Genomic DNA, 24,590 nt, shown 5'->3' with positions numbered 1-24,590 from the left:
GGTACAGCAAGTGCGGACAAAAAGTATGCCTCTGGAAAATTGTAATTTGGAACGGAATAGTCTCAAATAGGGTTTAATTGCACGATAAATATGACTTATTCTGGCTCCATTATTCACAATTAGGTGGTTGCTTTTGATATCAGTTTTATATATAAAATTTTTGTAAGCGCCACGTGCTACTTTATATATATTGTATTGTAGTATTAATTACTAAGATAGTAAATTTAATTTTAAATTAAAATTTAGTCAAGTTTCAAAGATGTTATTTATTTTTGCTTGATTACACGACGCCGTAGATCAATGCCCTTGACCCAAAATTTATTAAAAAACCTTTAAGAGAACTTAAGCCATCTACAGCGACAAGTTATCAAACTTTTCTTGACCAACATGTAAAAATAATGAAAAAATTAATTATTCCTTCAACTGATCAGGTATTACTAACTTATTTAAGCTTATGTTTAAAAAGTTAACTCTGTGAAAAAAATTAATGTAGAAACAATATATTAAGAGCGTTTTAAATTAGATAGATAGATGGCGTATATTATAAAAAATAGAAAAAAAAGATTATGCCCACTAAAAAAACTAATGCATCTTCATTGCGAACCAATAAAAATTACCAAATATAGAGGATTAAAAATTTCAAAAGAACCATAAACCTATTTCTACAGCACAACAAAAAATATGTTAACATATTAAATATAACCCATCAGTTGCTCTTAAAAAACTTCTATTATTAAATTTTGGGCTCTGCCAAAAAAAAAACTATACCAATAAGATTTTTGTTAAATTAAACTTCAACAATTTTAGTTCCAAGTAGATAAGCTTTTTATAAAAAACCTCCTGCTTATAAAGTCTTCTAATGCCTTGAGTTTAACTACTTTCAAGAAGCTTCTAAAAATCATTATATAAGGTCCAGTCAAAATTTTTTCTCGTTTTTGTTGTAGCTGTCAAATTATAATTCTTGGTTTATCAAATTTTTTACGTTTCGCCCCTAATTTTTCATATTTGGTAATTATTTGGTGTACTGGAAAGGAGCGCCCAAACGAATCCAATAAGAGATTTATAAATTCCAGTCGACTGGAAAACTGTACACATGAAACATACTTTTGAAATTTTGTTCTTTTCAATTCGGAATTTAATTTATTTGTAAGTACGCTTTAATCATATATTTATGTTACGTGAAAGTCCTGCCTACCAAAGCACTTTTAAAACTCTTGTGCAAGAGCAAACTAATTTAATATTATCACTTATCCTTTCCTACCTATCTTGCTATTTTGCTAATAGGCGCTATGCTTTAATACCAGTGAACTCTAAGCGTAAAAGATCAGGAGCAACACATGTGGAAAATCTTTGTTTTGCTATGCACTACGTTACTCCTTCTTAACTAAAAATTTAAGGTCATTTTTTATTCTCTATCATAGATCGTTTATTGTTATACTTCTTAATAGTTCTGTTTTTACCCTCAACTATACTTTATCCTATTAAAAAATTATTTGACATTCCTAATAACTTATTTTTTGGGCGCATTAACCATTTGTTATCTTAGTATTAATAATTGTTGCCTTATGGAGGCAGAAAAGCATTTTTTTAAGATATTGAGTTTTCAAAAATTAAAATATATAAAAAAAAGATAATACTGTACAAGATATAGCACGCGAAAAAAATGCCATATAAATACACCAACTTTTTGAACACCTTTTAGATTACTGGTTACTCTGTTTACCACTTGTCTCCTAGGTTCAATTTGCAAGAGTAGGTCTATGGAAATTGACCCTAAACGACAGGTCTCTGAACCTATCTCTGGTAAATTTGAGTACCATGTTCTAACGGTTAGGCAGCAACCAACAATATATAAAAAAGTATAAATTTAGTTACCAGTGAACGTCTATTTTATGCCCCAGAGTTCTGCCGTTATAGGGTTAACAGATATCACGCATTTTCGTCAACGGTGTGTGGGTTACATGCTATATTTTAAAACAAGGACACGTCCCATAAAATCGTTTGCTAAAACACTTTTAAAAGTGTCATGCTTAATAAACTTAAACACTCTTTATATGGGTGCTTATTTATTAATTTTAAAATCTGGTTATTATTTAATACAACATTTATCCGTGCTTTTATTTATCAAAAAAGGTTACCTGTTTACATTAGCGGTCTTAGCTATTTATTACTTAAAAACTACAATAATGTTTCAATACAATACCTCAAAATTTAATAAATCGTAGCTTATAATCTAATAAATGTAAGGCCTTTAAGAAATATAGTGTTGTTTACGTAAGAACTTACGTAATTTAACCAACCTGTTAGACACTGAGGCTATAACTTCTAGTTACGAAGGACCTGTTTCATTGTTGCAGAAAAAAGAGCATCTGTAACCAATAAGTCTCTATTCACATAAGTAAATAGGCCAAGAGATTAAATACATTAACTGTTTTAATAAATAATGTTTCGTGTTATTAGTAACCCTTTAGATCACTAATTGAGTTTATATTGTTTGGTTGGTTGGTTCTGTTTTGAGCTTTAATCAATTACTAAGTCCTGCAGCTTAAAATGAACAACTACAAGGCAGAGAAGCTCGAAATAGGAGAAAAATCCGATAAACCTTTTTTTTAGCACTGGCCTACTACTGCCTTGTAATTCCCCTCTTCTGAAGTGGTTAGAGCACGAGGGCCCACCAGTGTACGCTCTTTAGAGAGCTATAATGACTGGCCCGAAGAACTAAAAAGTGAAAAATATCGGGCCCGGACACCCGCCACTCTGCCTAATGTGGTGGAAAACAGCAAACATCACAACCGAGAGAGAGGGCCTTAGGCCCAAGACTCGAGGCTACCTGGAGACACCAGCTAGCCCCACTAGTAGCCCGGCCCTCCCCGACTATGAGCTCCTCACCAGAATAGAGAACTCCCTTAAATCTTTTACTGATTTATTTTTATTGCACTGGCATGCTCCAGTCGTTATAAGTAAAATAACTTAAACTGCTCTATCTACAATCACCTAGTGAGGGGGTTCAGAGGGGTTCCCTCCCTGCAGAAATGCTACTTTTAGAAGCCATATCTACTTAAAAGTGGATCTGCCAAAATAAATAATTACTATACTAGGACATTTTTTTTTTAAATTTTAGGTTTTATTAATATTATAATATTAGTATAGACAACATTAGCAATATATTATTATTACTATTTGTTCACTATTATTATTAGGATTACTGTATTATTTTTTAGTAAAAATATTGCATTCAAAATTATTATTGAATATAGTAAGGAGAGGTTTCTGTTTTCTATATTTGGGAAAGTGAGAATGGTAGTAATTTAGGGAATTAGCTAGTAATCTGTTACAATTACTTTCAGATGTTCTTATGCAGTCTCCTCAGCTAAGCGCTTAGGAAACTTCAAAAATGTTCCAGCCGCATTCACGATATAATTGGAAGGGTCTTATATACCAAGGGCCCCTGAAAATATCCTTAAAAGCTTACTTGCATAAGTTGCAGTCTATTCACGTTGGGGATCGGGGTATAGTGCCAAGCTGCTGATGCATAATTCATCATTGGTTTTAAAATAGCTTTGTAAATGATCAATTCGTTATCAAGGTTAAGGACACTTTTTTGCATATAAGCGGAGATAAAGCGTGTCGTATTTCTAATTTTTTTTAACCAAATATTGAATGTGGGCCTTCTAATTTAGTTTGTTATCAAGGGTAACATCGAGTTATTTGACTTGGTTTTTCTAGGTGAGGGGAATATGAAATAGAAATGTCTTGTAACACTCTCTTCTTTCTTTTCTTCGAGGTAAGCATGGCATGGCGCTTTAAAGCATTAACGGTTACTTTCCACGTTGCTAACCAATCTTCAACTATCTTAAGGTAGGACTGCATACATCGTCAAAGAACTTTGAGCGCAAGGAGAGGTATATCATACATGTATAATGAGAATAAAGACGAAGACAATAAAAACCCCTTGGGGCCCCAAAGTTAAGTAGTTTAGAGTCTGATAGTTCTTTTTCTACACGGACCATGAAGGATCTACTGCTGAGGTGTCATTCTATAATTTGTATTAAGTACGCGGGTAATGCACAATTGTCGAAAACCTTCTGTATATCTAAAAAACCATGAGCGGATTTCTTGCTATTAAGGCATTAGTTGTTTTTCCAATAACCTTAAGGTGGCTTCTTCCAAAACTAAATCGAAAGCTGGGATAAAGCTTTCATCATTCAACAAAATTTTGCAACCTTAAAGAAGCACAGCCTCTTCAACTTTTCCTGGGCCGTAAAGTAGGCTAATAGGGCAATAGTCCTTAGCGTGGTTGCTTGGACGAATTGTTTTCGGTATTAAGACAACCTTCACCTTGCTTCCATCTTAAAAAAAAAATAACCATGGGTAATAATCGTGTTTATGAGCTCTGTAAGGTAATTAATTGCGTTTATAGGAAGATTTCTAAGCCTTTTATTTGAAATTTTACCAGGAGCCATGCTCTTCATAGCGTTAAGTTTTTCGATTATAGATTGAATGTCATCTTTATTCGTAAAGGCTTCCGAGGTGAGTAGTGAACCACTAGGTCACTGATAATGACGTCGTACATAGTCCGTTCAGCAACTGGCTTTTTCGGAGTTTGCGTTTATGGCTTCCTCGTTCTTGAATAAAGTGTCTCGGACCTTTTTTTCCAAGTTTGAACACATCTGTCTTTTACGCAAAGTGCTAGGGGTAAATCTTTTATTAAGTATATATGTAAATATATATGGCCCGCTAGTATACTAATTATACATTTTTTAGATCAAACGGCATTAACTAATTACTTTTAACCTAAAAAATGCATCATAGCAATTTACTAGAGTTTTAAGCCTCCAATATTCGTTACAAGAAATCTTTAAAACATTAACAATGACCGTTAACATTTATTACACCCTCGAAATTACGTATTGGACATAAATAATTTGACATATTTCAAGGAGCTGCTAAAGTGCCAAACGTAAGCACTAGGAAACAGCTGGGGATGTTTAAGCTGAGTTTTAATTAAACATATATTAAAAAATGGCAAGAAACTTTAAGAGCAGTTGTGCGGAGAAAGGAGTAAGTAGAGATGCATATAAGAAGTATAAGGAAAAGGAAAATAAGATGCGGTACCATACTATATTTATTAAAAAGCTCGGGTTGATGTTGCTTGTATGCAGCGTTGTTTATATTAATAACAACACAAAGCTGTATATTACGTGATCATCTGTTTGTATATTTGTTCCAGATGTCTTTATTTTTCTCTACCTTAATCCACTTATATCAAAGTAGGCAATGATACTACGATTTACCAAACTTTTTTTTGTAAACAATCCGACTGGAAAAGAGAAAGTTTGATATACAGTTTATTAAGCATAAAATGATTGTTTAATACAGCTAAAGGGTCAACATTAATACTTTTTAATAGAGAATGCACCTTTAATCACGAGTGGCAAGCTCAGAAGCTACTGTATAAAATTGGTTCTTACACATACGACCATGTATACATACAGCCTTTCTGCTCATTTAATTTTGGCGAGAGAAACTTTAAAGCATTTTTATTAATAAAGGAATTGCATTTACAATGAACAATTTGTGTAAGGGCTTATAAGATGAGTTTTCTAATTTTTTTACTAAAGAAATACGAAACTAAAATTTTTTATAACGATCAAAAGGGTAGGCAAAGGCATTAACCAGAGCTTAACTCGCAGAAACCCTTATTAAAAGCTTTAGCTCTACAGTTTCTACAAATCAGCATGACAGACCCCACTGCAACTGAAGGTAAATCTGGTACCCCAAAACCTAAGTCGGGAAGGAAACTTTATTTGAAACTACACTTCGGGATATTAACATCTTTTTTCAAAACTTATGCACATTCCTGGATGAAAGGTAACAATCAGGGGACGCCACTAAGTACCAGTTTGTTTTTAAATAGATTGAACTTTTTGTGGGATTTATCCCAGCAGACCCAAGAAAAGAATCCATCGCTTTCAAGGCATCTGTTGTATGTCAATAAGTTATATTATTAAATTTTCTTTGGTGTAATTTTACTTTATAGACTTTGTTTTCAAAAGTTGGCCAAAAAGCATGAAGTTGGTTGCTGCACTTATACTTATTTTTATTTGTCTTAACTGTTATACTGATTTCATACTTTTGTGAATTGTGGTTTCTATTAAAGTTATAATAAATATTTAGAGTTATCGGAAAAAGTTAAAGGACGTTATTGCACCTTTTGTGGAAATATATTTTCACCTTTTATTACAGCAGATTATAAAGTAACCACAAAAAGTAAGGACGTTTTAACATCTTTCCACACGTTATTAAGGTATTTAAAATATATAGGGCGAAAGTTTTTTAAGGAGAAATCGTGTAAACTTGTTAACCCCAATTCGTCCAATAAATTTAATAAGGCTTGTGTTTTGGTAAAAGTTTTAAGTCTTAAAAATATCTTCGTTAATTCTTTTTACCATTTTTACTTTTTAAGTCCGTTTTCTGCAAAATTTGTGGACGAGTAAGTTACTACGTAACTAAAAGCAAGTCTGTCCGTAATTATTAATAAAGTTAAGTATACCTCCGCATTAGAATAACTTTATTTATTGCAGGAGCTCGCTCTGGTTCAGAATTGAATAATCGTTCGAACTTAGATTCCTCAACTTTGCTTGAAGCAAAGGATAAAAGTTGCGTTGTAAGAAAGCAACGCCAGTTGTCAACACCTGAACTTAAAATTCTCTACAACGTGAAAAACGTCAAAAACCGGCTATCTCTTCCTGCTTTAAATCAGCCCCTTCAGAATAGTAAAAAGTGAAATTTTGATAGATTTTAATGTAAATTCTGTCTTTTAACCTCTCATATTTTAGGAAGAAAAATAGTATTAGACGTAGTCTGAAGACTTTGCTTAACCGACAAGCTTCTAGAGAACCATCACCAAAGTGCAGCTTAGCTGAATTCCTCTCTTCCTTATAATTTATTTTCCTAGTGGCCTTGTCACTGGCTTCAAATTTTGTAAATTTATTTTAATAAATTTCTTTTCATGAAAGTCAGGTATATTATTAGTAGAGACTTTTTAAACTCTTTATGTACCCGCTGAATCGAAACTTAGTTAACAACCAACCACAACATTTAGGTGGGTATTATAAACTATTGACTGTACGTTTTTATAAAAGCATGAGTTACACCAAAAAAGCAGTTAACGTCATAACATAGATGGGCTGATAGTTAGATATATAAGTTTACTCTTTGTTAATCTTAAGTAAATAGACAAAACTCTCCTTTTTCATTTATAAAGAATCTACCCTACAGTCATAAATTAAATTGTCCAAGCTGAATGTAGTGAAAGATCAAATATACGGTTATACTAAAGTTAATTTTTTTTTTTTTTGATATACACAATTTCTAGCAAGAAGCTTTTTCGCTCTTTAAAGCCTCAACTTTTTCCTCTTGAATAAATATATTACTGCTACAAAGAGTAACATGAATGGTGTGTTTTAAGGTAACACATCCTATATCCCATCACTCTACCATACAGTCTAGATCGCAATTTTAAAAAGATTATTAAAAAAGGTGTACGTGCTCTTCTATATTTAACGTAATTGCTTCAGTAAAACTTAAAGAAGGTAACTGTAGCGGTACCGTAGAGTAGTAGCTAAAAGTAACTTTAAAGACAGCTACTAAGTTAGCAGCCTTGCAGAGAAATTTACTTAATTTAATATGAGAACAAGGCCGACTTAATAATGTTTAAAAATAGTTTAAGTACCCAAATAAAAAAGCCGTTTCGCATCCGACCATACTACAACTACTTACACTTAATTATTTAAAGTACAAAAATTATTATATCTTGTAAAAAAAATTAATATCGATTTCTAATATATTTCATTTAGTTGTCTAAGTTTATAACATATTTAAAAAACCCGTGATGAATACCTTAACCTAAGTGTTAGAGAACCTGTGTTAAACGTATCTGCTGTAAGCCTTTTTAAGCCAAAAGTTACTTTTTAAAAAGTATCAATACAACGAAGACTAAACACAGAGGATGAACTACGCATAAGTTAGGCCTAGTCCTCTTTGTAAATTTGAATGGGTCTGTATATTTTTAAAAAAATTTTGTAATTTTTTTTTAGTAGTTATAAAGGCTACTCAGCATGTTTAAACAAGCTTCCCTTTGCTATCTGTTTAGTTTTACTTTTTATTTTTACTTGACCAGATTATCCCCAGGGGGTTGCAGGAGAGATCGGACCACTAATTTTTTTTACCAGAACTAAGAGTTCAGGTTTAGCGCGGTTTTAATCTCGTATATTTCCAATCAAACTCTTTCCCATGAAAGATATCTGCTTTTTTCCTCTGTCGTTGACTATAGCAGCTAAGGCTATTTCGCTTACTATTTTTATTTGTTAAATAAATTAGGGATATAATCTTGTAATCTTCTCGGGGACAACCTTTTTTATAAAGTAACCGATAATTTTTTCTAGTAGGCCTTTCACTTCTGCACTTTTTTAAAGGCGACAGTTCGGGTGAAAAGCGAACTTTCCCTACTTAAGAGGTGTAATGTTTTAAATATTGTTAATTTAGAAAGATGCTGAAGCAAGGATAAAGGCAACTTCTAACCTGCGCACTAAACTGCTCCCCTATAAAGTATACTTGCGGTCTTCTATGGCCTACACATCTTTTGTTTGAAGGTACAAAGACTATCTACAATTGCACTCCTGCAGATGCAACAACGCAAGCAATGTCTACGATTAATAATTTAATAAAAAAAACTAATTTATCTTCCCTAAATTTTACCCAGCGTCTACACGAGCAATATGCGGAGGCTCTTAGTCGAAAAGCTTGGTTTAATAGCAAGCGAGGTCATTTTCCGGTGCCCTTAAGTCTAGTGCTCGGGGCCACCCCTCCCGTTAGTGGTTACTTAGCGGTTTTTCCTATTATTCTAGGCTTCATGGCGGAAGTCAGAGCCGTTATTCCTTTGTTTTTCAGAAATATTAACCTTGCTTGCATTTAATTTTTCTTACCCACGCGCACCACATCACGGGTATACTTTCCGGTTACTAACTAAAATGCTTTTTTTTCTTTTTCCAAACACAAAAGTTCTCGCCTCCTGCGGCAGAAAAAGAAGGCAAGAGAAAGGAGCCCTATCTTCCTGCAGCCCACATTATGACTGAACACCTTTAAGTCGGAATCCACTAAAAAGCAATGTTTAAAATTTTTATATAAAATTTTCCCGCGCATGGCCAAACTAAGTGCCTCCGCTGGAAACTACTGAAAAAACAAGTTTACTTTGCAAAATTTTACTTTAAGTTTCACAGGCTTTCTACAAATTACTTCGTATATTATAGCTACCGCTCAATATCACCCTATTTAATACTAATCAAAACTATTAAAATAATAAAACCGATATTTAATTTTTTTATCGTGGCATTAAAAAAGTTAGTCAATGAAAACTAGAAAACTATACCATGTGTGCCAAGAAGCTGGCTAATAAAGCAATAATATCCTAGAGTACCTTTATTTTTGAAAAAAAAATTGGAAGCTATACTCTTATCAGTTTTTAATATAAATTAATAAAATGATACTAATATTTTTATATGTATTATTAGTTTATTGACCGTTCAAGTGCTTTTCAATTTTTTTATTTAAGAGCAAGTGGTTCATTGTTGATAAACGATTTATTTTTGTTAATATTACTTAAAAAGTTAAATCACGAATATATACAGTGATGTTACTGTAGTAATAAATGCAATTACGGTTTAAGAAAATTGTGTAGCTACATAAGGAATCTTTGCTTTGCTCCAATTTATTTGCAATAAGTTGAAACTAAACAACCACATTGCAGCCGTATAACCGGTGTTTTTAAAAATCTTGACTACAGTTTAACATTCTATTAAAATAAATGATAAGAACAGAGGAACTTTTTTAAGTTATTTTGACAGTTGGTGTAGTTATTAACTAAAAAAAAATTAATCAAACTACAATTACACCTTTTCTTCTTAAAAATTCGATTCTTTTTTATGTAGACTTAAAAAACTTTCGAACCACACCAAAATTTATTTTGCTCAAGCATTATATGATCCGTGCTATCAACTGCGTTGTATTTGTAGCTCTTTACTTTCTAGCTAAGCCCTTCCTTTTACAGTGCCAAAAATCCTTGATTGGGCTTGCTTCAGGGCAATGAGCTGGATTGTCCTCTTTTTCGACAAAGTCGGTGTCCCCTTATCGCAAATGACCAACCACGATCTTAGCATAACGAGCTGGCTAGATCGAAACAGGGCATGTTGATCATTCTGGTAACTAGCAACGAATATACGGATTAATATTTGTTTAATACAGTCAATTATGTACACTTTAAAATTATATGCAAATCTAGTTTACGAGTTAATGAACGACTCATACCATCATTTTGCCTTAAAATTTGTTCTAGCGGTAAACTTAACACTAGGAGATGCTTCAGAAATATTATCTGTAAAAATGAACATCTTCCTTAATATTAGTATATGAAAGAGTAAATCTTACTCTTCGTCCAAAAGAAAATAGTGAACGAAAAAAAATTCTGCAAAAGACAACCGTACTTTCAAATTGCAAGTTTAATTTGATTTGCTGAAGGCTTTAGTAAGATTGCTTTCTCCGATATCTCAAGTTTGTTTTATTCATAAAAATATTACAAAAATCAGAAAAGCTTCCACTAAATTTTCTAGCGACTAAGCGAAGAGAAAACTGCTTCAAACATTTTTTTGACTTTCAAGAGTTACTGTCTGGTGATTTTGACATCTTAAAGATCAAGTCCTTTTTTTTATATACACGCTCGCTCCGCTCTCAAAAAGTTACAGTATAGTGCATAAAATTGATATGATACATTTTCGACAGGAAATTATTCGTAAGTGAATGACTTTCCACGATCTCTTTTTTTGCTCATAAAATTTGTACCATGATTACTTAGAGATGCTTTTTTCCACGCCATTTTACCAAAGTGCAGACACAAATAGATATTTTGGCTTTTTTTTCTCAAGTATTCCATAGCCAACTACATTTATAGAAAGTCATAACGAATTTTTTAACGCAATGGATGCCAAATGTGAAGTTTTATAACTAGTCCACCCGTTACTAATAGTTTTTCAGCACAAATTAAGGCATAACCCCCTTGCTTAGTGCAAAGGGTAAAGTGAACAACGTGCCGAGTATACCTATCTTGCGCACTTATATGCTCGTTTTAACCTAAAAGGGCGGCACCATTTTTTTTGTTCACGGGAGCATTTCCTTATGTCGTTTACCACTGCGCCTGCTTCGACTTCTTTAGTCAAGAATGGACATATTCTCGTAAAGGGCCGCCCTTGCAAGATTGTAGATGTTTCAAAGTCTAAACCTGGTGCTTATATATATAAATTATTACTAAGTTTTATGTAACGAGTTTGTGTATACTATGGGAAACCAGGGAAACATGGCTCCGCTAAGTACACGTTTACGGCTGTGGACATCTTTACAGGAAGTAAAGTAGAGGATATGTGTCAATCTGGTGTAATGGTTGATGTACCTATAATCAAGCGTAGCGAGTATCAGGCAAAAAAAAAATTTTAACACGCTTTTTATCTTTTTGATTTTTTTTTTTAAAGCTCTTAAATGTGGAGGAGGATGGCTATACTTCTCTTTGTGACAATAAGACGGGCGCCGTCAAGGAGGATTTGAGAATCACTAACGACGAATTACGTCAGAGAGTGATAGAGCGCTTTAATAAGGGGGACAACTTGACTGTTACTGTCTTAAAAGCAATGGAGGAAGAAGCCATTATTGACTGCAAGACAACGCCAGAGGACAAATAGAGCCTTCTTGTATTTGTAAAAAGATTTTATAACAGTTAGCACTATGTTTTACCAAAATTATAATAAAATATATTGGTTACTATTAGTTTTTTAAATTATTAAACATGGTTTTTCACGCTTACGTATGGCCTTTTCTTACTAATAACTATAAATTCCAAATTGTTCTGTCAATATTGTATACCCAATAAGAAAATAAAATTATGCCTATAGCTGGTTACTATTTATAAATAAAGTAGACTTTTTTAAAAAACAAGCGATCAAAGCAAAAAATTAATATATATATCGGTAAAAACATGGTCAACACACGAAAAAAATCCTTTTTTATTTCAAACTTTGTGCTCCTTAAGTCCATCTTTCATAACAAAAAAATAAGGCGTCACACCATCTTCACGATAATCTTGAAATAAAAGAGTTCCGTCAAGAGTATAAGAGGGACCCGATAAAATTTCAAGATTGTTAAAGTTTGAGAAAATGCGTTTTTTTATTAATTCGTTGGCTAATTTTTTAAAAATAGGAACGCGCTCAGGATTTGTCTCTTCCAAATATGTGGCAACAGCTTTAACATAATTTTTTATACACCCTACCAATGTTTTCTGATCCATATGTACAGCTTGAAGATCATAATTAAAAATAACATTAATTTTCCTTTCAACAGGAATTCCTGAAGTTGTGTCGATAGCATCTTCAACAGAAGGATTACCCCCAAAAACAGAATCTGGTATCGACTCGTTAACGTTTATATATTCACCTTCACATTCATAAAAAAAATCATCAATTTCTCTAAAATTTTTATAAGAATCCGATATAATTTCGTCTCCTGATATGACGCAGGTGAAATATTTCCCCATGGTATAGCGAACAGAAGCTTCTCCAAAAAACAAATAAAGCTCAATAAATAAATATTTTAAAAATAATTAAATAAATAACCAAACTTAGAACAAAAAAAAATTAGTACATAATAGGGTCACGAACCACCAAGAAAGCCGAGGGGGAGAGCCAAATGCAGAAAAACACTTGAAAAAAGCAGACGTACTTTTTTAATAGGTAACCACCACGTGTGGGTAATGCGCTGACTAGCCACTAACTGAGCGATCAAAATTGTTAAACTTCTCTTTGATTGCTCTTTCTCATGTGTTTACTTAGTTGATTAGTACCTTCTTGGGTGTTTATAATTATTATTTGACTTAAGTGGAAAGTAAAATAACCACTTAGTTGTTTAGTATCTTCTTAAGTATTTATAATTATTATTTGAGCTTAAGCGGAAAGTAAAATAACATAAACATAAAAAACTCCCTTTGGGGTTGATCTTGGAGTTAAATTTTTTAGTTACTTAATTGTTAGCTTAAATAGTTAACTATCTTTTTCAATAATAGGTTTTTCTTAAGCAATAAAGAAGTCGAAATTTAGTTTAAAAAGATTAGTTTGAGCTTTTATAATTTGATTTTTTGTCTGATATATTAATTTTTTAACCCATCCAAGGTAAATATTAATCCTTTTAAAAGAGATTGCTCCGGCCAGCGTTATAGCAATTATAAACATTTATTTTTTTCGTTAAGCTTAGCTCTTACAACAAAAGTTTAACTCTATATAACTTATTACTGTAAAATTTTTATCCATACTAAGGTATTATCTGTAAATAAAAACTAACTATAATATTCATTATATCCCTAAGTTTGCAGAGAATAATGGGCATGCATTAACCAAAGCTACTTTAGGTAATTTAAAATATCAGTTAACTGACCTATCTTTTGCATACAAAAAATTTCTGCTTTAAAAATATTTTACTATTTTTTTTATCAATATCTACTTCTTCTAAGCCCAACTTAGTGGTGATATTGTAGTACGTGGTTTATACACATATTTTAAAAATTTTTCGGTTTAATTAAAATATATTTAAATATAACTGTTTATCTGGAATTTTTTAATTTTTAAAACTTAGAAACCCTTTCGTAGTTCATTTAATAAAGGAGTAAGAAAGTTTAAAAAATAGGTTGTAATCATGCTTCGAAAGAAATATATAATATTATTCCTGGTTAAATTAAGGAAGACCAGTTCTAATTAGAAAAATATTATAAAATGTTATAGATTGATAAAGCAATACAGGAGGCCAGCAATTTTTTTGCTTTATGAGAGTAACGTAATTGTAAGGCCTGTAAAATGTAATAAAGTACTTTTGAATTTATTCTGCAATATCACATCGTTTAAAGAAAACAATACTGTTTATAAAACAAGTAGTAAAAATGTTTTTGCAGTACACCATGATAGTTAAGTAAGCAGTTACTTTATTTTTATAAATATAAATGGTAAAAAACATGAATATTATAATAACAAAGAAGCTCTATAAAAATAAATGCCGTTAAAGAACTCTGCTACTGGCGCATTCTTATTTCGGACTGACGAGAAGATAAAGTTACGTCAAGGGAATTGCCTACCTTGAACAAATTCTTTTTTACTTACACCATTATTACCTATAAATCCCGAGAAGTTAACTTAAGTAAAACAAGCAATAAAAAAATTCTTAAAATATTTAAGATAAAGAAGAACGTGTCTTCCTAATTTAAGTATAAACTTAACCACTTCGCAAACAATAATGGGCCCGTTTAAAATAGAGACCAGATAGAAATAAAGAGAATCTCTACAGGAAACTGTTCTCAATATAAGATAAATATGAAAGTTTTTATGACCATATAAAGTGAGCTCTGAAAAATGTGAATAATCTTTTTTCCGACAGAGATATTATAAAAAGCAGACTAAAGTTAAAAGCGTAAAGCATTTACAGGAAAATGCGAAGTAACGTTTTATTAAAAAACTATTATCTCTTAAAACTCGGTTTAATACCGTTGAAAACCCTTTTTTCTTTAAATTCTTTCCTCTGACTTCCGTTAAAACTAAATTTTAAAAAAGTCACTGTGGTGTGCAAAACAAGAGATTTTCCCTCAGAAGAACGCGGTAACAATAATAAAACTAATGACTTATTTTGAATAACTGTAGCTATTCATGCCTAGCATCACTAGAAAAAAACAGATGCGGGCCCACAAGCGATGGGAGTTCCCACGGGAGTACAGGGCGTTTAACATTTGTCAGCTTGTGCATTTACTTTGCTAGTACTCCTTTTAGCACCTTAATATTGTAATATATTGTGAGAAGGGACAATATCTACTTTATTTAAAGTTATTTTAGTTATCTTCAATTTTTTTTAAAAGTTATATAGCTTTTTTTTAATCTTAGTTTATTGTTAAAGAATAATATAAATATTGCTCAGAGCCACCGACGTTTAATTTAAACTTTCTTCAAGTTTAATTTCTTTAATGAATGCGTCGGACATAGACATATACGACGTAAACACCTTTTTTTACCTTCTAGTATAATGTAAAATAAGTCAGTTTATTATTATGCCCAGCTCGATTTCGAAGAGGCTAGTCCTTCTAAACTGAACGTTAACTTTGAAGGTTTTAATTTTTATTATTTTTCCTATTAGTCGTTATTGGCTTTATTATTTAGGATCCCCGAATTCTCTTGAGAACCCAAGCCAAGTTGATATATATGACTTTGAAGATTCTGTTGCGGCATCTATATACAAGCAGAGCGTTCAGCTTATAAATTCCAATTCTCCTCAAATCGGGAAGGAGGTGTTTTACTAGTACATACTACGCAGAATTGTTAATTCCAAAATAATATTTTATTAAAGGATATTAATACTTTTTCGACTGGGTCTGCTATACCGAGTAATTTTTTCGTCCGAGTTCTTCTTTGCAATAATTATTTTAAAATAATTATAATTAATCTAACTTTATTTTTTTCCTTTAAATTAAGAAAACTTCGAGGGCAAATCTTATAGGTTTTAACTTTTTTTTCAGTGGATTTTTGTTTGTTGTTTTTAAATATTTATATGAGGATAAAATTAAACTTAAAATTCATGACTATTTTTTCATTTCAAACTTTATTTCTTATGCTTTTTTGAGCTATTAATTAAATTTATTTATCTTAACTTTGCTTAAAAATTGTTATGTAAAATTTTTTTTTAACAACTTCAGTTTATTCACGTAAATTTGATAGATATAAAAAAGATTTAAAAATATAAATAGAAAGATTTAGTGAATAACTTATTATATATTTTTCTTACTAAAAACTTTAATATTATCAAAAATATTTTGTTTAATAACTTTTTATAGTTTATTAAAAGTTTGAAATCTTTTATAAACGTAATAAAATTTCTTCTACTATAGAATTAATAATAGAAAATAATGATTGAATAATGAGTCTATACTTGTAAACTATTTTTCACAATCTTACTTTTTTCGAATTTACTTTTTAGAAAAACTCCGCCGCCACGACGGGCTTCGCCAATTTTAAATCTTTTAGATGTCCATCGCAACAAAAATTCAGTTTTTGCTCTCAAAGTGGAACCACTTTTGTGGGTAGTTATTTAAATACAGCCATTTTTCATTTGTTATTTACAATTTTCAGTTTTATATAATCTTTTATGGATTATTTTATATAACAATGATTTTATAATTTACTCGAATTTAGTTTCGGAAAATTTTCTTTATATTTATATAAAAATAAATTAATTTAAAACTTTCGATTTTTAAATTTTATATAAATATTTACGTTTTTACTTTTATTAAAATTTTAATTAACTCTACATATACTTTTCAGCAGACTTTTTTCTTTTTTAATTTTAATTAAATTTTATTAACTCTTAAATTTTTAAAATATATAACCTCAATAACGTTTTAAGCTATTTATTTTTATAAAATCACGAGAAATTTTGAATTTCTTTCATACATAATCTTTTTACACTTTACTTTATTATTAAATAAATTTTGATACTGACATTTTTATGTCAATAATTTTATGTTTTGCTGAAATTTAATAAATTTACTTTTTTTTAAATATTTTAAATTACTATTATTAATATAAAGACTATATATTAATGTATATAAGCTTAATGATTATAAATGCCTTTAACTAAAAATAATTTTATTTTGTTTCCTTATTTAATTCATTTAATCTTGGATTTAATTTTTTTATAAATTTATAGTAGAATTATAGGAAATTTATAACTTATTTATTAAAAGAATTAGAGTTTAACTTGAAATTGTTTTTTTAAATTTTCTTAAGTTATCATTTACTTTATTTAATACTTAAAATTATTTTAGGTTGAAATTTTTTTTTATATTTTTATAGAAGTTGATATTAATTTAATTAATTTGTTATTAATTTTTTTTTAAGTTAATTTTATTTAAATTAATTTTTAAAATTTTATTTATACATTTCCGTTAAAGTTTTATTCAACGTAATTTTTTTTTTATTTTTATTAAATTTCTTTTTGCAACAGTAATTTGATTCTTTGTTTCCTATTTTTACTTTTTACCTTTTATTCAACGTAATTTTTTTTTTAAAATTTTTTTTAAATTACTTTTCTTTTTTGTCTTCTTTTTTTTTAAGAATTTTTTTTTATCTTTAAATTTATTTTATTTTCAACTCTTTCCGAATTTATAATTTTTTTCTATTATATTCTTGTTAAATTTCTTGAAGTATTTTACTTTATACTTTCCTATTTCCTTATTTTGAAAATTTTTTTATAAATGAATTTTTTATAAAGTTTTTTAAAACAATTTACTTTACATTTTTTGTTTTACTTTTTTTTTAAGATAATTTTTTTAGTGGGTGAGCGACGCTTTTGTAGAAGAAAAACTTCACGCCGCTGGAATCAATAATATTGTGTGCATTCGTTTCATTGAGTATCGCAGTAACGGCTCCTCTAGCGGGTTTGCTTGTTTATATCATTACGGATTTAGTTTGTTAGTTCATTAATTATTTTAAAAAGATTTATTTTCATTTTTAAAATTGGTTGCATTAATTTGTTTAGTAAGTAGAACTTTTTTAATAATTTATTATAAATTTATATGCTTTTGAGAGATTCGGTTTCTGTGTTGACTGTTTAAGCTCTTCGTTTTTGTGATATGACGAGCTTATGTAATGGAGAAATGGAAACTAAATTTAATGATAGGAGCTTTCTTTTATTGATAGTCAAATTAATATCTTACTTTTTCCTTTAAGTAAAACATTTTTAAGTAATTTTTTATAGAATTTAATTATTTTTGAAAGAATTAAATTTGTGCTAAACTTTTTAAAAGTAAAATTTGTTTTTCTATTTTAACAAGTAAAAAAAATGTCATTTAAAGAAAAATAATGAAAAAAACCTTTAAAAGTTTTGGTATTTGAGTTAATTGCTTTTAACTTTTGAAACATTTCTGTTTCAGATATTTTAGATTTATTTTTAACGCAACGTGTAACTGAACAGTAAATATTACTTTTTTAAGAATCTGATTAGTAATGCAGATTCAAACTTTTTTTGCAATTTTTTTCTATAAATAACTTTTTTCAACTATTTATTATTACCGCTATGACTATAAGAACTGATCAACAATATTAAAGCAAAACAAACAGAAAAGAACTCCGCTGTTACATTAATATTTTATGTCTTCATCTTTTTTATAAATATTTTTGTAATTAAATTAATTTGCTTAACTTTTCTAGTAACATTATTTTAGCTTTACTATTGTTCAAGCTCGCTTATGGCTTTTCTCTTCTTTACTATTCAGTACTTGTATCATTGAGTTTTCTGAAGAAAGCGATGGAAAAAAGGCGCTGGCAGTGCTTACGGACGCAAAGTTGCCTATAAGGTTGATAAAGGCGGTCTCCTTTCCCGCGGCGGTCCATTTTTTTCTCTGCCTCCGCAGTGAGCCGGACGGCGAGGTTGTCATCTATCCCGTCCCCGTTGCAGAAGTGCCGAAGATGTACGCAAAGGGCGCCGATCTTTACATAAAGCGATGTAATTGCGTTTTGCTTTTCTACGTGATTTTAGTGGCCCTGACTAGCACGTGCGCAATGCTAGTAGATTATCCGGAACCTCCAATTTTTCCCCGGATGACCGCTCGCTCGAGAAACACACGGGGCAGGAGTCGCGGGTTGACCTCTTCCGCGCAGCAACCTCCTTACCTTCCTCCGGAGCCTGACGTACGTCCAGCCCCCGCCTTAAAAATGCGGTGTGCATCTCTTATATTTCCTACTATGGGCAGATCTGTTACGGAGGCGAATGGTCGCGACCGCGTGTTAGGCGCGCTGCGGGTTCGTTTTTTTATTTTTTTTTTCTTCGCTTTAATATTTTTTTGTATGTTCATAAGGCAGAGGAGGAGGTATGTAGCACATGAGCCAACAGCTTTTTTATATGTATAATCTGTATTTGCCAGGAATTCCCCAGCAGTATGACGGCGTGGATGCACACGAGGAGTACTGGTACGGCGGCTTTGATGAGCCTACGCTTCCCGCTGTGGAACTCTAAACTTTTTTAATAAGGAGCCCTCCCGAGCAACTGCCATGCCTGGACGGCCCAGTAACTCAGGACAGCTATCCGCCTCTCGACGGCAGGATGAGGAGCCCTTTTTACGACGAGCACGGCCACGAATACGAGCCAGATGAACTTAATTATCCCCCTGCCAGAACCCCCCTTGGACTACCGACGTACGAGGCATATCACAGGCGAGAGAGATACAGCGAACAGCACGACTCGCCACTATCCGCCCACCGTGTTTCCGTACGGGGAGTATCTTCGACGCCAAGGGTACCCTACCGATCACCTGTTCGCGAATCGCCTTCCCACCTGGCTCATGTTCCTAACCGCGGCTCCTCTCGTTACCACCCTGCATCGCACGCGCCAGCGTACACGGAGTTGGTCGGCACGGGCAATAGCTCCAAAGGCGGCCCCTACAGGACCCGCTCGCGGGAGAGAGAGAAGGAAAAGAGCCGTGCCAAGGAGAGAGGGCGCGAGAAACATTCCTCTAAAGACAAAGAGAGCAGAAGCCACCACCGCGCTCACGAAAGAGAACGAGAAAAATCGAAAGGACACGAAAAGGACGTGCGGAGCAGGGAAAGGGAGAAAACACATGGCCACGAGCGGGAGAGGCCGCGTGAGAAAGTTAGAGAGCGTGGTCCCCGCTTCCGGCTCGACAAGGCCAGGTGAAGACACCTCATCTTGCACTCAGCTTACTATACATGCGGATTCTACTCAAACTACATGATTAGGACATCTTTACTCGGTAAAAGCCCTCGTGGCGCTGCTAACTTTGGAGTATCAAAATAATAAAGCAGTTTCTTTTGCAGCGTTATAATCTTAAAAGTTTTTTAAGAAAAACGCGCGGTTTGTTGCGCACTACGTTATCACAGTTGGTTGCGTTCTTCCTGTAAAGATTTCGAGACGGGATATTCGAAGAGCAAAATCCATAAGTTCTTTTAATGCTTCCTAACAACATGTTGTTAGTTTTAATAACTGTAATAATAATAACAATAATAATAATAATAACATGAGAGCTCTTAAAAATGTTTGAGGTCTCCGTGTCCCTCTTGTCAACGTATATTCTGATGGTGGCGCCTGTGCTTCCTGTCCCCGAAAGCCTGTATATTATGCGCGAGCCGCTTTCGAAAAGGATCCGGATTCCCTGCGGAAGTTTATTTATTGTTATAATGATCCTGTTTGGAAAGTAGCTGTCGTGACTCGCCTGGTTATTTGCAACTGTACCGTCCACGGGGTCCACGTAACAGAAGTCATCGCCCTTCACAACCATCTCGCCGTCCGCTACCATTTGGCCGCAAAGCGACTTGGAGTCTAAATTAGAATGCTCATAGAAGTAATAATTGTTTCCAATTAGTATTTGCCACAACAAACATGCCAATCTTCTTTCTTAAGTGCTGCATGAGATCGTTGGCGGCTTTCTCCGATACTTCCTCATAATCATATCGAGTAAAGAAGTTTCTTCCGTACTCCCGCCAGTGATCCTCAATAATAGTTTTTACTGCTTTCTTTGTAGAGGCAATAATAGATAACCACGCTGAATAGGGTGTGATGTATAACCCGCACAGCAACTACAAGCTTTACACAAAAAGTCCTTGCCCAAAACTGCCCAGATTCCGTCTTTCTCGCGCACGTGGTCTGATCCCTGCCCGAAAGATTCTTCTCCGCATATTGAGAGGCGGCCCGCCTCCATCAGGTTGACGAAATATTTCCAGCCGGTGGGCGTTTCGAAGAGATTAATCCCGAACTTTCTCGCCACGCTGAAAATGTTTTGTTAAAGGTTATACTGATGATGGCGACCTTCTTGATGCATCCACCTGTCCAACGCCCCGCTGGTGGGCATGCTTCTAGCAACACCTTTCAAGCCGGCGCGGAAGTGCGGGATACAAGCGTAGTTTGCGGCTATAATGGCCACCGAGTCGGAAGGATTTACAAAGACATCGCGTCCAAGAATCATGTTCCGATCCTTTATTGCAAAGATAAAAAAATACTATAAGTACATTTCTGTAAACACTTAGCTTACTAAATTTCTATAGTAAATTACGACTTTTATGTTTTTTATAAAAAAATTAGAGCGCGCATAGAATATATTTATATATGAAATAATCCTTTCTAAGAATAGCTCTTCAATGCGGTGGATCAGAACGGTTTTGCTAGTTATTAGTAACGCCGAAGCTACTAACTTCTACTCTAACTTTAAAGTAAAAATATAATAATATTTGGAACTTTTGGAAGTGCGGAATTTTTTTTGTTAGTGAATTCCTTATACTACTTTATCGAAAACGAAATACCAAACTATCTTTATTACCTAAATTAATTGGTTAAACTAACTAGCCTCAAGTGATTTTAACGTGAAAAAGAAGAAATCTAATAAAAGACATCTTAAAGTTGGACTTGATATAGATATTCTGTTATATATGCGGTCTAAATTTCATAAACGCGGAGCATCCATATAAAGATAACCAGTAAAGTCGGTTAAAAACTGTTACATTAGCGTTTTAAGAATTTTATATTAAAGTAAAGTAGGACAGAAAAGTTTCTGGATCTTCTATAATCTATTCTATTACAGGAAATAAAGTTTAGCAGTAAACATTCAGATTTAAATCAAAGTCAAAAAAAATCTATAACGATAAATTTAGTACGCCGTCTCCATCAAATGCGGCGCCAAAGTCATGTTTGCCATGAGCCATCAAATCCACTAAATTTTTAGCGTAAGTAAGATTGGGATCGGGATGGAGGCCTCGTTTATATAGAAAAGAAGAAATATATTATTTGATTAATAAATTAATCTTTAAATTTAAAAATATATTGAAGAATAATTAAAATATATATTATATATAGATTAAATAAAGTAAGTGGCTTCAACACCTCCAAAATCTGGAAGAGGAGTGAAATTTATAACCGAATCCTCAGGGGCCTCCAGCTCGTTTATAAAAATATTTTTAGCAAAAGGGCCGGTGACTAATTATTTTATAAGAAAATTTAATTAAAGTTATCAGAATTAAAAATACCTCCGTTCATACAATCAATTTTGATCTTAAAATTTTTTTCTTGAAGAAGTTTGGAAATGCTTGTAAAGTTAAAAATTTCTTTCATTAATTCACTATAAAGGGAGACGCCATCAACTACTTGCACTAGACAATCGGCAAAAAGTGAAAAGGTTGTTGGCTTGTGAAGGTCAAGTGTAGGGAGTTCAACCCATTTGAATCTGCTTAACGTTAAATTTGAATTCAATAAAAGTTAGAAACTATCGAGTATTACTCGGTTATGGATTTAGAAAATTGGTAGATTTTATCAGTCAAGCACTCTAGAGCAGGCCCTTATAGATTGCGAGAGGCGCTGCTTAGCCTCAGAGGCTTGTTGAATAGCTTTTAAGAAAAAGAATACCTCCGTTAGAACAATTGTACTTGATGCCAAAATCTTTTGATTCGCCTCCGGGATTGTGACTGGCGGTTAACACAAATCCGCCATCCGCTTTAAACTTGCGAATCAAGCCAGAAACACAAGGAGTGGAAAGTAATCCGTTCACACCGATAATAAATTTTTTAACCTAAATAAATTAAATTCAGATTTTGGCGAGAATTTTAAAAACCGGCCTTTAATACATTAGCGGCAGCTCCCACGGAAATAATTTTATGCAAAACCTCCATCATAAGAAAACGGCCATCACCACCAACAACAAAAGTACCTCCTAGATAAAAGCAGCGTAATACTCAGCAAATAAAAAACAATAAATAGATTTTAAAATTTCACCTTGCTTAATTTCTGAGGAAATGGCGTTAAAGCAGGATTGAACAAAGTTTTCAACGTAATATTTTTGTTTAAAAATCTTAACTTTTTTCCTAAGACCTTATTATATATATGTATATATGTGCTTTAAAACTCTTATTTGAATAAGATTTACCCGAAGTTCCGGGTTTTTGATCGGCATAGGGGGTAGTTTTAATTACTTTAATTGCGGAAGACATAATTTAATAATTGCCGGCTTTACTATAGTTGTTTTATAATTTTAAGTTATATTAATAATGATAACAGAACCTATATGGCTGTAGAAATCTAGTGCTGCTTTAAAAAAAAGCTAATGCAAAAGTAAGTGAATGGCAAGCAAGATATTATTTTTTCTAGCGTCTACAGTTATGTTTGTTAATAACACAACATCCATTATTTAGTCTATCAAATAAATAGGCTCCTGGTTATTATAAAACTTCAAACCTTAACGGGGCGACGACATCATAAGCCCTTGAGTAAATCTTTCATGGCGACAGACATACTATAAGCGATCTAACATAAACGGCAATAACCAAATACAGCGGAATAATTAGCCCTACCATCACTCAGTATTAATATTGATTTTGTTACCAAAAATTAAGGCATAGAGTTAACTAGACTTATAAAATTGTCGGCGTAGATCATAGCTTATAATAATATTCCCTATAAAAAATAAATAAAATTTTTAATACCTGATAATAAGTGACATAAAAATTTTGCGACTTAGACGTTAGCCTCGCTACGATCATAAAAAACTGTTTATTAATTTAATGTTGCTTTAAAAAGAAAGTTTGCGAATATAGACTGTTTATTTTTTTAATTCTATACTAGCAAAGTGACCTCGAAGTATTAAGTTGTCTTTAAAGCAGTCACTTGTAACACAGTAAAGTTTAAGCGGGTGGCAACTTAATATCCCTCCTCTCTGTTCATATATGTATGTACCTCTTGTGATTTGGGCTTGACGTGAAGTTTCTAGGCCACGCGTCGCTCGTTTGCATTTTCTAAGGTTTTGCTTGATATGCATATATCGAGAATTAACTTTAGCGGTTACCAATGGATCGGGTAAAATGTTTTGAAAACTCTTTTATTTGTTATTGAATTTATTATATCTTTAGGAAGTACAAAAAAGTAAGACCTATGACCAGATGTCGATTAAGGAACAAAAAGAGAAAAGAAGAAAGAGCTTTTGATAACGAAGTTTTGTTAAGAAATCCTTATTTTTCACGAGTTATTAATTTCTTTAAAACATTCTTTGCCTTCCATATTATAACGGTATGCACTTAGGAAGAAGAAATTTTGGCCCCTTCTAAACCAAAGTTAGTTCCTTGGTCTAAGGAGCTAAGAGCCAAAAAAGCGAAGTGTATTAAGACACCCGATACTTTTACTTTTAAATTGCTACGTGAAGTAAAATTTATTCCAGTTGAAAAAAGTTCTTAACTAGCCTATTGGCGTTAACCGACGTCATATTTAGTTTTGGCAGAAGCTTAAAATGACTAGGTCTTATTAACTAAAGATCTTTTTTATTATAAATGTAAATGTAATAAAAAAGTTTATTTTGGAAGTTATAAATGTTTATTTTTTTTATAAAGAACTGGTTTTTAACGTTGGTTCATCTGGAATAATATAGGATTATAATCATATAATGTAACCTGATTTTTATTTTAATAAGCGCTATAGCT

The 24,590-nt window shown here is 32.3% G+C and overlaps 4 protein-coding genes and 2 long non-coding RNA genes across 6 annotated transcripts; 4 read left to right on the top strand and 2 right to left on the bottom strand.

The window, feature by feature from the left end:
* Window positions 1–5,738: 5,738 nt before the first annotated feature.
* On the top strand, window positions 5,739–6,945 carry LOC135144372 (uncharacterized). Its single transcript, XM_064076416.1, has 7 exons — window positions 5,739–5,986; window positions 6,041–6,078; window positions 6,178–6,270; window positions 6,325–6,404; window positions 6,467–6,527; window positions 6,585–6,783; window positions 6,840–6,945. The coding sequence occupies exons 1-7, from the start codon at window positions 5,739–5,741 to the stop codon at window positions 6,943–6,945; spliced, it is 825 nt and encodes a 274-aa protein (XP_063932486.1).
* Window positions 6,946–11,220: 4,275 nt separating this feature from the next.
* On the top strand, window positions 11,221–11,820 carry LOC135144435 (uncharacterized). The gene is made up of 3 exons (XM_064076482.1): window positions 11,221–11,335; window positions 11,402–11,526; window positions 11,580–11,820. The coding sequence occupies exons 1-3, from the start codon at window positions 11,230–11,232 to the stop codon at window positions 11,784–11,786; spliced, it is 438 nt and encodes a 145-aa protein (XP_063932552.1). The 5' UTR covers window positions 11,221–11,229; the 3' UTR covers window positions 11,787–11,820.
* Window positions 11,821–12,089: 269 nt separating this feature from the next.
* On the bottom strand, window positions 12,090–12,798 carry LOC135144432 (uncharacterized). Its single transcript, XR_010283133.1, has 2 exons — window positions 12,742–12,798; window positions 12,090–12,673 (listed from the first exon to the last, which is right to left on the bottom strand). It is a non-coding gene; the product is annotated as an uncharacterized LOC135144432 (long non-coding RNA).
* Window positions 12,799–14,660: 1,862 nt separating this feature from the next.
* LOC135144409 (cleavage and polyadenylation specificity factor subunit 6-like) lies at window positions 14,661–19,885 on the top strand. Its single transcript, XM_064076450.1, has 16 exons — window positions 14,661–14,735; window positions 14,792–14,915; window positions 15,049–15,124; window positions 15,187–15,235; window positions 15,288–15,415; window positions 15,475–15,511; window positions 15,600–15,624; window positions 16,102–16,204; window positions 17,457–17,560; window positions 18,398–18,478; window positions 18,536–18,627; window positions 18,691–18,812; window positions 18,875–18,923; window positions 18,980–18,991; window positions 19,046–19,091; window positions 19,152–19,885. The coding sequence occupies exons 3-16, from the start codon at window positions 15,095–15,097 to the stop codon at window positions 19,813–19,815; spliced, it is 1,542 nt and encodes a 513-aa protein (XP_063932520.1). The 5' UTR covers window positions 14,661–14,735; window positions 14,792–14,915; window positions 15,049–15,094; the 3' UTR covers window positions 19,816–19,885.
* Window positions 19,886–20,004: 119 nt separating this feature from the next.
* On the bottom strand, window positions 20,005–23,090 carry LOC135144401 (phosphoglucomutase-1-like). Its single transcript, XM_064076442.1, has 13 exons — window positions 23,048–23,090; window positions 22,897–22,992; window positions 22,749–22,834; window positions 22,531–22,693; window positions 22,155–22,351; window positions 22,012–22,104; window positions 21,786–21,883; window positions 20,961–21,109; window positions 20,743–20,903; window positions 20,522–20,680; window positions 20,351–20,457; window positions 20,156–20,290; window positions 20,005–20,094 (listed from the first exon to the last, which is right to left on the bottom strand). The coding sequence occupies exons 5-13, from the start codon at window positions 22,237–22,239 to the stop codon at window positions 20,005–20,007; spliced, it is 1,077 nt and encodes a 358-aa protein (XP_063932512.1). The 5' UTR covers window positions 22,240–22,351; window positions 22,531–22,693; window positions 22,749–22,834; window positions 22,897–22,992; window positions 23,048–23,090.
* Window positions 23,091–23,886: 796 nt separating this feature from the next.
* On the top strand, window positions 23,887–24,472 carry LOC135144441 (uncharacterized). The gene is made up of 3 exons (XR_010283138.1): window positions 23,887–23,973; window positions 24,027–24,138; window positions 24,196–24,472. It is a non-coding gene; the product is annotated as an uncharacterized LOC135144441 (long non-coding RNA).
* The last annotated feature ends 118 nt before the right edge of the window (window positions 24,473–24,590 follow it).

The sequence above is a fragment of the Zophobas morio genome, unplaced genomic scaffold (assembly GCF_036711695.1).
Source record: "Zophobas morio isolate AGI-343-1 ecotype UQ-CSIRO unplaced genomic scaffold, CSIRO_AGI_Zmor_V1 ptg000099l, whole genome shotgun sequence".
Lineage (NCBI taxonomy): Eukaryota > Metazoa > Arthropoda > Insecta > Coleoptera > Tenebrionidae > Zophobas > Zophobas morio.
Note: the sequence above shows the minus strand (reverse complement) of the source record. Positions and strands in the feature narration are given on the sequence as shown.

Coding starts and splice junctions, on each gene's coding strand:
- LOC135144372 (XM_064076416.1), top strand. CDS start 5,739: ATGACAGACCCCACTGCAACTGAAGGTAAATCTGGTACCCCAAAACCT. Junction 5,987..6,040: donor TCGCTTTCAAGGCATCTGTT/GTATGTCAATAA, acceptor TTTACTTTATAG/ACTTTGTTTTCAAAAGTTGG. Junction 6,405..6,466: donor TTAATAAGGCTTGTGTTTTG/GTAAAAGTTTTA, acceptor TTACTTTTTAAG/TCCGTTTTCTGCAAAATTTG.
- LOC135144435 (XM_064076482.1), top strand. CDS start 11,230: ATGTCGTTTACCACTGCGCCTGCTTCGACTTCTTTAGTCAAGAATGGA. Junction 11,336..11,401: donor TGTTTCAAAGTCTAAACCTG/GTGCTTATATAT, acceptor ATGGGAAACCAG/GGAAACATGGCTCCGCTAAG. Junction 11,527..11,579: donor TCAAGCGTAGCGAGTATCAG/GCAAAAAAAAAA, acceptor TTTTTTTTAAAG/CTCTTAAATGTGGAGGAGGA.
- LOC135144409 (XM_064076450.1), top strand. CDS start 15,095: ATGAATGCGTCGGACATAGACATATACGAC. Junction 15,625..16,101: donor TTCGAGGGCAAATCTTATAG/GTTTTAACTTTT, acceptor TTTACTTTTTAG/AAAAACTCCGCCGCCACGAC. Junction 18,628..18,690: donor CGATCTTTACATAAAGCGAT/GTAATTGCGTTT, acceptor GCGCAATGCTAG/TAGATTATCCGGAACCTCCA.
- LOC135144401 (XM_064076442.1), bottom strand. CDS start 22,239: ATGAAAGAAATTTTTAACTTTACAAGCATTTCCAAACTTCTTCAAGAA. Junction 22,105..22,154: donor AATTGATTGTATGAACGGAG/GTATTTTTAATT, acceptor TAAAATAATTAG/TCACCGGCCCTTTTGCTAAA. Junction 20,681..20,742: donor CGGAATCTGGGCAGTTTTGG/GCAAGGACTTTT, acceptor CACCCTATTCAG/CGTGGTTATCTATTATTGCC.